Source organism: Lycium ferocissimum, chromosome 6 (genome assembly GCF_029784015.1).
Source record: "Lycium ferocissimum isolate CSIRO_LF1 chromosome 6, AGI_CSIRO_Lferr_CH_V1, whole genome shotgun sequence".
NCBI classification, from domain to species: Eukaryota; Viridiplantae; Streptophyta; class Magnoliopsida; order Solanales; family Solanaceae; genus Lycium; species Lycium ferocissimum.
The window spans coordinates 54,972,252-54,982,348 of NC_081347.1; the positions used below are offsets into that span (position 1 = coordinate 54,972,252).

At 35.9% G+C, this 10,097-nt stretch overlaps 1 protein-coding gene across 2 annotated transcripts; it reads left to right on the forward strand.

The window, feature by feature from the left end:
- Window positions 1-1,320: 1,320 nt before the first annotated feature.
- LOC132059838 (uncharacterized) lies at window positions 1,321-6,257 on the forward strand. 2 transcript variants are annotated; one of them, XM_059452635.1, is made up of 2 exons: window positions 1,321-1,440; window positions 5,077-6,257. In XM_059452635.1, the coding sequence occupies exons 1-2, from the start codon at window positions 1,379-1,381 to the stop codon at window positions 5,741-5,743; spliced, it is 729 nt and encodes a 242-aa protein (XP_059308618.1). In that variant the 5' UTR covers window positions 1,321-1,378; the 3' UTR covers window positions 5,744-6,257. The 2 variants fall into 2 exon arrangements, with proteins under 2 accessions (XP_059308618.1, XP_059308619.1); XM_059452636.1 differs by having other exon boundaries at window positions 5,179-6,257.
- The last annotated feature ends 3,840 nt before the right edge of the window (window positions 6,258-10,097 follow it).

Below are 10,097 nucleotides of genomic sequence, written 5' to 3' on the forward strand. Positions count from 1 at the left end.
AAGATGGATTTTATCCAAGCTTTTCCTAAACATTGAACCAAACCAAAACAACAAGCATTTACTTCCAAGACAACAGCCAAATCGTCTACTACAGACACACAATCATACAAGTTAAACAAAATACACCAAATGTATGTGCAATAATTGTTTATCCTTTCTTTTCCTAAACCATACCAATCTTTTCCTAAACCATACCATAACAGGACAACACCAACACCAACACTAACACCAACACTAACACCAACACCAACAATAGTATTTCACTACAAAATACACTAAATAGAGGTTTTTAAAGCAAGCAACCTCAGCAAATGTCTGCAACTATCAAACAAGTGTCAAGTTGTCTAAGAACTTACTCATCTATTCGAAAAAGTCAACAAGATTGCAAGCCATTTTTTCGAAATCTTAAGGAGAACAAGAACAAAAACATCACAAAAAATCATAATTTGACAACAACGTACGCTATTTACAAACGCAAAAACTCTAACAAGTCAAACAAATACCCCAAATAAGGGTTTCTCGAACAAGGAACAACAAAATAAACAACATTGAAGACAAACCCATGTTCTTCTTCTTCTTCTTCTTCTTCTTTTTCTACAACCAAAATCATCAATTTCTACCAAATAACTTTTGGAACAAGTGAAACAAAAACTTTACCTTGATATTAAAGAAGAAGCAGCAGCAGCGGCACCTATAGACGAGGGTGAAGAAGAAGATGACAAGAAAAGAGGAGAGATGAGAGACGTCCAAGTGAAGGAGATTAACTGTTTGCTTGGGAGTTTTGATTTTGAAATATGGAAGAAGTGCGAGGGAGTTGTGGGGAGGGAACGGTTTGGGATGTTTTGAATAATAGGTGGGTGTTTTTTTTTTTTTTTTTGTATTTTGTAAAAGATTAAGAAGTTTTAAAAATTACATTTTCGACCCTAATCATCTTAATCCCAAATTTAATTGAGTTTTGATATGGGGTGGGCCCCACACGTCACCTTTAGTAATTTGAAGAATTTTTAGTCACCTTCAGTTAATTCTCGGAGTGTGTAAGTTTTGTTGGAGCACAAATTTCAAAAATCTTAATTTCTTTTTTAAACTCCCAGTCTACTCAAACGGCGCCTGGCAAATTGGGACGGAGGGAGTAATTAAATTTTTTATCCCGCGCTTCCTTTATAGGGTTTTAAAACCCTGTCCCCCTTCACTCTCCCACTCTCTGTCTCCCTTTCAAAAGAATTGTCGCTATTTTTGCCGTTAAAAATGGCGCAAATAAAGTTGACGGAAGGCGCGATACCGATACCATCGACCGGAAAATGGAAGGAAGAGGAGTTTACACTATCTTCAACACGGGATTTTAGCTAAGCATAACAGCCATCTTATTTGGTCTCAACGGATGAAGAAAGGAACTATTATTCACATGAAAGAGTTCGTTCGTACTTTCATCCAAAATCGAATGTAATCACTCTTAATTTTCCTTCCATTTTGTCATTTATGGGTGTGTTTGGTATGACTGAAAATGTTTTTGGCGGACGGAAAATAAGTGATTTTCCTACTCATTTCTTGTGTTTGTTACGCAAATTGAGGGGTAGGGGGGAGGCCGGTGGGGTAGTGGGGGTAGGGTGGGGGTTGGGGAGAAGAAAAAATTTCCCATATTTTATAGGGGTGGGTGGGGTAGGTTGGGGGTGGGGTGAGAGGGTAGGTGGGGTGAAGTTGAGATGCGTTGGTGTGTTTTTATTGAATCCAGAAAATATTTTCTGATGAACTATGTTATTTGGTGTCAACGGATTAAGAAAGGAACTATTATTCAGATCAAAGAGTTCGTTTGTAATATCATCCATACTCGAATGTAATTAATGACTACTAATTAATTTTCTTTCTATTTTGTCATTTATATGCTTTAGAAAATGCGGTGAATGTTTCGAATCTTAGTAGATGTTTGACCATGCGATTTGAAATTATGATTTCAAATCAGCGGTTTTTTTTTTTTAATTTTTTTTTTTTATGGAATTTGCACAAAATTTCAAACTCAACTTCATATCATGATTTCAAATCCCAAATTCTCCAAAAAATAGGATTTGGGATTCCAAATCATGATTTCAAATTTTTTAAATGTAAAACTTGTCCATAAGTTTCTATTTTGTAAAACATGATTCATAAGTTGGTACATATAATTTTCAAATGTAAAACTTGACTCAAAATAACAATGTTGGTTCGTTTTCTCTGTCATCTGATCGAAAATGCATGCTCGACCTGAAGAGATTGTCCGTACCTTTGGGAGGATTATATTAAAGAGTAGTTTCACTGCAACTCATATTCCATTTTCCTTTTAATTGAACTAAAGTTCGATCAATAGATGTTGTATTTTTACAAAAGGCTTTTGGTAGCACGCTGAGGGTCTATCAGAAACAACCTCTCTACCCTATAAAGGTAGGGGTAAGGTGTGCGTACATTCTACCCTCCCCAGACCCTGCTTGTGGGACTACACTGGGTATGTTGTTGTTGTTGCCTTTCGATAGCGTATTAACTTTGTTATGAACTATGGATTGCGCAATTGGTAAGATTGTACAAGAGTAGGAGAATTTTTTATAGTTTTCACAACTTGTGAGGTTTATATGTTTATGAGAAAAAATACAACTTAAGAAATACAAATTGCATGTCCAAATAAAACTTCCAACTTCAAATCAACCTGATTTCATATCATGTCCAAACGGGCCCTATGTGGTTAAATTAATGATATAAATTCTTGAAATTTCAGATTGCATGTGTGTACCTTAAGTGAGTTTTTCCATTGAGTTTTTCTTTCTCATGTTACTTTAATACCCTTTGTATTGGTTACAGAGGTTTTTGTATGTGTGCATGGGAAGGAGTCGTATGAGGCAATGATCTTAAATGGAGTTTAAAGAGGTTTATATGGCTCCAGGACATGTATCCTGTTACAGAAAATGATCAAATGTGTGCCTTTGGGAGAATACTTAATCCGTAGCTATGCTTATTTGACAAGAACAGGAATATAACTTGGTTATGGGATGTTTGTTGTAAAAGGTGATTTGGTGACTGAATATGTGTTTTCTTTGGATCATAGTTAAAAAGAATTTATCGTCCTCATATTCATCTTAGTTTAGCTTGGTTCACTATATATGATATAATGAAGTTTCTAAGACTAGGCTATATTTGGCATCTCCTTGTACTAAGAAATGATACAGATAATAAATGCTTATTCTCCATGTGGAATGAGGGAGAGCGGCAGCATAGCAGTATGTTATTCCACGGTGTCTAATTAACCATCGCAAGGTATTAGACAGTGTTTTGGACGGCGCGCGGCGACAAAAGGCGACAGGCCTCCGCCCTCGCCTAGCGCGAGGCGAGCAAGAGGCACTCGCCTTTTTGAAGTGCGGCGCCAATAAATACCAAAAAATTGAAATCTTTAATTGCATATATAAATAATCAAAATCTCACTAGCAATAACATATTAGCAAATATTTCAATTCAAAAATTAAAAGTAGATAGTAGATTCTAAAAGTTTAGAACTTGAATGAGTCAATGACTCAATAATTATTGAACAGAAAAAACAGAGGAGAAAATACAGTCACTGCCTCACTGGCAGTTGAGGGAAGAAAAAAAACAGAGGAGAAAATAGAAAAAGAAAAAAACAGAGGAGAAAAAGAAGAAGAGAATAGGAGGAGGAAAAAAAAAATTGCAGAAGTCGCCGGAAATAGAGGAGTCGCCGGAAAAAAAAAAAGAAGAACAGAAGAAGAAGCAGAAGAAGAAAACAGAGGAGGAAGAAAGAAGAACTGAAGAAGAAGAAGAAGGAGAAAGAGAGCGTACCTGAAAAGCTTGAAGGAGAAGAGAGGCAAAAAAAACCCTAGCCGTTGTTTTCATTTAAGTCTTCAACTTTAATTGCTTTTTTTTTTTTTAAATACCCACTGTCGCCTCGCCATATGTGGCGCCTCGCCTCGGCGCCATTAGCGCCTTTGGCGCCTTTTGAAGGTGAGCTCGCCACAGCCCTAAAAGGCGGCAGAGCCACGCCTCGCCACGCCTCTCGCCAAAGGCGAGATGGCGCTCGCCTTTCACAACACTGTCCTTTAACTCATTATTATTACTTTCACATCTGCCATGAATAAGAAAATAATGCCTCCAATCAGTGGTGAAACCAGGACTTATGTTTGGGTTCTTGAGAAAAAAAATTGCTTAATACTTTTGACTTTTTAATTGGCTGTTGTCATTTGCATGCTCATACTTTTAGTACAAATTCCCCTATTGTTTTCGAGGTCAGACCAATGAAAGTAAAAATGTTATGTCTGCAATTGTTCTGTCTCTGAATTTGTGAAAATCAAATACTGGGAGAGTCCCGGTTTTATTTTTGCGGTTGATGGTTACTAGTGGCTGTTGTTGCATGCTTATGTATAGCTAGATTGCCTTAAATTTTAGTATAGATGATTTTTTTTTTTTTTTTTTTAAAACACAGATGATAGGATGGATGTTACAGGCATTATTTCGTTCCTCTCATCTGGTGCTTTATAAACATTGTAATCCAATAATAGGCTCAACTTGGGTTCAAAGATCTGTATATGTGAAAATTTTTCCTATTATAACACGTTTCCGTAGATGACAGTGATTTGCTCTTGTAGTCGGTATTGCATCTTTTTAAGGTTTGTAGATTGGCTTTTCCCCAATTAGCAAAGTTCTGCTATTGCAGTCATGATTGTAACTGTCTAAGTAACTTAAATAAGCATGCATTTACCTGTATAACAATTTAGTGTTCCTGCAATTAGGACTGCAAATTTGTACGTTTCTAGATGTCATTTTGGTTTCATGAACTGCTAAGATCTCTGATTGGTGGAAGCACATCTTATATGTATGTATATATGGTTAGGCCCCTAACTGTTCATTTTCTTCCTCTAAGGTAAGTGTGTGACACTTTTGTATGATGAGCTTTCTGATAGTGGCTCTTTGAAAATATAATTAGCAAACAGCTAACCATGTCAGTAATGTCCAGCTACACTTTCCAATGAAGGATCTACATATATACTTTACGTATTTCACTTTTCGTAAATTTGTTTATTGATATTTACTGTCTAATTCTTCAAACAGGATCATCGTTATCATTGAATTAGATATTTTACTTGAGCTGTATGATCAAATTGGAGAACCAAAGCATTATCTCAAAACTGATGTTAGTACTGAGTTGTGTAGGCAAGCAATGGTGCCTCAATTGCCCCGGGTTGATATGGAGAAAGAAGCACTTGTGACTTGTGATATCTTGCGGACTCAAGATGAGGAAAACCCGGCAAGAAAGAAGAGTAAGATGAGTACCACAGTGGCTACATCACCAGCATTCGAGGTGAGAGTTCTTGACGGTTCTGCGTCTGAGCGAGCAGATACACATGCCACCACCTCGGCTGGGCCTACATCTTCCATCCCTTCCACAGGCGCGGGCACATCTACTGCACCTTCTACAGTTCGAGTTACCTCCGGGGCTACACCTGTTCTGTCAAAGGTTGGGATTCTGAAACTTGGTCAACTAGCTGCTTCCACTGATGCTAGGGTGGTCGGCCTTGAGAAGAGCATCCCTGAGATGATCAGAATGGCCTTGGCTCCACTTAGCACATCATTGAGTGCGGTGCAACAGAAGCAACAAGCCCATGAGGCCGCACTGGTTCTTTTGACTGATCGAGTTGCTAGGTTGGAGGAGCGTGGGGGTGCTAGTGACTTGACCTCTATTCGGGCGGGCGTGACAAAGCTCCAGAGAGAGGTGTAGCACTTGATATCTGCGGAGATTGATTTCTTGATAGCTGACCCACCTCAGGAGGAGGTACCGAATCAGCATGACGATAGGGACCCCGTCATAGAGGAGAGGAGATAGGGCATCGGTGAGACCCCTGAGGACTCTGAAAAGGGTGATGATGATGATGATGATGAGACCGATGAAGAGGGCAAGTATTTAATAATGTGTAGAAGCATCAACACTAGTACAAAAAAAGCCTTTAGTGGCAAGTATTTAATAGCAATTAGCTAATTGCAGCTAATGTATTATCTAAACTCAAATATCACCGGCAGTTCAGTTTTTGCCAGTAATAAGTATTTTTTAGGCGCAATTTAAATGAATAGCCAGGGAAAGCTAATACTGAAGTCAATCTTTATTACTTGCAATTCCCTCCAATTTATTTTCACTGCTAATTAAATTCGCTCCATCATCGCTAGTTCACAGTCGCTAGTGTTGCTGAAAGGTTAGTTTTTTATTTATATAATTTCCTATAAAATCTTTCCGTCTATCCCGTTCAATGGTTGGATTCTTGTATATTCACATTTTTCGCTCCTTTTCTTTATGTTGCTTTTGTTGTTAAATGGTTCGGTTTTGAGGCTTGGTATGATAGGCTCGGTGGGTTTGTTATGGGTGTATGCTCAAGCTGGTTTATTTGATGTGTTTCTTCGACTGATTCATGTGTTTCTGTATGTATTAGTCTGGTTGTTCGAATTACATATTGATGGTGTTCAAGTTGTTGCTTGTGAGGCTTACATCACTACTTCTGAAAGTAGCAACAATTAATCAATTTTTATCAGGATTGGTTAGGCGGCAAACCATCTCAATAAAAGAAATTATTTTGATGTAAGAGTATCTAAGTTGATTTTTTGTGGAATCTGGATATTGTAACTCTTGAAGATATGTATTGTGTTATGTTACAATCTTCAGTATTTCAATCTTACATACTAAAATTTAAGTTGAAAAACATTTAGTCACCTTCGGATTCTACAGTTTGTATGGGATACTGACTTTTATTGCTCAAGTACTGTTGGCAGGGGTACTTGCTGGAGTCTTGGAGGTCATTGACTTGTTAATCTCTAAAATTGCATGTCTAAACATTGAAGCATGTGGAAGACCTTTAAATTCATACTTTTCTTTCTTTTATCACATCATTTTAACTTGTTATAAGAAATCAAGAACTGTGATTTTGTCACCAGGTCATTAAGCATCTTGGAGGAACTTAGCAAACATGTTTGCTTTATTGGTTGGGTGGAGAAAAACTTCTAAATTGCAAACTTCAGGTCCTGAGTCTTCATGTTTCTGTAGTAGTTATCACCTTCGTATCTGGCTAACATTCAGCATCTACTAACTTTTTCCACTTTAAGTACCAGTTGGTCCATCTCCAATCTAGAAAAGCTCCACAAACTGGATTGCAGGGAGCTTGCATATCGGTTTCTGCAGTGAACTGTATGATCCCCCTCTGTGGATTTTCTTTTCAGCATACATGTACTTATGATGAAATGATTTTAATTTATCTTTGAGAATAACAAGTTCGCTCTTCTTCTATTCAGTTAGGATTGTTGATGATAGATTTTCGCAGCAGTTTCAAATCTGGACTTGTGATTTTGGGAGATATTAAGGAAATAAGGCTTCATTCATTATTTGAGTCGGAAATAAGCTGCATGCAAATTGCGGATCTAGGATTTAAATTCCTTTGGGTTCAATCTTAAGATTCTTAGCATTGAATCCATTATATTTTTAAAATTATGAGTTCATATCTACTATTTATTATAATTTTAGTAATTTTTTACACATAAATTTGTGCTCCGTGTCGAAAGTTAGGAGTTCATGTGAACCCCTTCCTACAAGGCTAGATACGCCTATGCGTGCAATACACTTTCTCTAAAAGAAAATGGATTCAGTTTGAGAATACTAAAAGTGCTCTGTGAAAGGACTATATTAAGTTTAACACCAAATAAAATGGACTATTTTGGTCCTTTTCTAGTTTTGATGAAAATAATTTGTCCCAAATGTGTGTCACGTCCAAGTAACCTGGAAAGAATTTTTCAATTCAAAGTATTGTATCTCTCATGTTTCTTAAATTATATTTGCTGATACATGGTTCACTTGCACTTCTATTCACCAAGAAGTCATCGTCTCACTGTAGGGTGTTAACTCCTCTCTGAAATTTCCTTCTGGGAACTATCGGCAATATGGTTAAGGATGTTTCCCAAGGAATTTCTTTTGTGTGCAACAACATAGCTGAATATGGAGGTGAAACTAGCAGGTAGTCAAGTTCTCTTTCCACTTGAATTTTCTCACGAATCTATCAAATGTTATACTTTTCCTTTTATTTGTAGAATTTACTTAATGGGACAATCAGCTGGTGCATATAGCACTGCTTATTCACTTTTAGAGTAGGCAATCAAGGAGGTTGGCGAGAAAGGGAGTGATTCTTGGAGTGCCTATCAAATAAAGGCTACTTCTGGTTTATCTGGAGGGTGAGTTTTTGTTCAATGTCCATTACTACAAGGCATGAGTTTTGAACATTTCTTTCTTAAGGTATTCTTGAAGGTTGAAATTGTTTGCTATTGATGGCGAACTTAGACATTCTGATGGGTTCTAACAGAACAATATTTATGAATATGTCTTCCTAATTTCAATGGAAATCATCTTTATTTTGTCTTTTTAAGCGCAGTTTCTTTTGCTTGTTTGTTAAGAAAATATGAAGTATGAAATGGTTGTTGGTGTAGGAATAGCAAGTGTATGTTACTCAGGGGATTGCATGGCGGAACATTCTAAGGAATATCTTCTTAGTTCTGCATATGGAATTGATATAGAACTATTAACTATTTTTTCAACACTTGTTGACAGGTGTAATTTTTTTAATCTAGTTGATCGCTTCAATAGTTGAGGTCTATACCGTTCAATTTTCTGATGTATGTATGATTTCTTCTTGTATTACATATACGGCTTTCGTTCAATAGCTATGTTATTTTTCATATGTCCGCCATTGCATACTGCTGTTATGTTCTCGGGCACATGTGCAGCATAATGGAAGGGGATCAAGGTCTGGGATAATACTCACCTGAACTATTCCTTCCTCCTATTATACCTTTTTCATGGAAATGCAGACTATTCCATTCCTTGTGACTCCAGGTTTGGATATGAAACTTCTTATTGTTATTGTGGCCGTTACTTTTTATTATTGTTAACATTACTGCTACTGCAGTTAACATTATGTTACAGTTATCAATGATTAAATTGTTTATTACAGCTTATGTTTTACTTGTCAACATAATTGAAATTTTCAAATGGAGTCTTAATGTATTATTATGCTGATGAAAACGCCCTTCAAATACATGTGTTTATTCCTTTATCACATCACTTTCACTTGTTATGATAGGAAGCTGCTTGTATCAATTGAGAGAGAACCTTGTCACACCCCTTTTTTTTAACCCCGCTTAAGAGGATTTAAAAGAGTTTTTCCAATTGAAATGACGTTTTGAAAATGGATTATTTATTTATACAGAGTCGCCACTTGGACTTGTTAAGCATGTTATTAAGGATGGGACTTCATCGATTTGTGAAGGTCTTTCGGATTTACTGATCTCTTTTGGGTATTTGGGTTTTCATTTTGTATACTACCATATTTTACAGAAACGAAACCTGTAATGAAATAAACAAAACGGGTACGGGTACTTTATTTGGGTTTGAAATAAACAAAACGGGTTGGGTGAAATAGAGTGACGGGCCGGATCCAGTGATTAATTTAAGGGAAAACTACGTATATATACATGTTAAGGAGAAATATTTACGAAACGTAACGATAGTTTTCCTTATTTACAAAACATAACGATATATTACAAAACATGACGGATTTTCATATATTTTTCGTTTTTTTATTTTTTTTTTCCAGAAAATATATATATTTTTTATAAAAAATAATAATTTTTATATATATTTTTTTAAATATTATTTTTTTTTTTTTTGCTCAATGGCTTAAAAAATTACCTCATATTTACGTGTATGAAAGTTGTATGAAATGTGTATGTGTGAACAAAATTTTTAATATAATTTTCATATACAAAATTTTGAGCGAAAACTTTAAGCCTTGAATATTGTATGAAAATTGTTCTGATGTTGTTGTAGTTGTATTAATTTTCTGAAATCTAACATGAACTTTATACATGAAAATGTGAGCGAAATTTTAAGACATGAGCAAGATACAAATTTCATATTGTTTTTATACACACAATTTTGAGCGGATTTTTTAAGCCTTGAACGAAATATACACATTTCATACATTTTTCATACACTAAATTTTGAGCAAACTTTTTAAGTCTTGAGCGAGATATACACATTTCAT

Coding starts and splice junctions, on each gene's coding strand:
- LOC132059838 (XM_059452635.1), top strand. CDS start 1,379: ATGAAGAAAGGAACTATTATTCACATGAAAGAGTTCGTTCGTACTTTC. Junction 1,441..5,076: donor ACTTTCATCCAAAATCGAAT/GTAATCACTCTT, acceptor TTCTTCAAACAG/GATCATCGTTATCATTGAAT.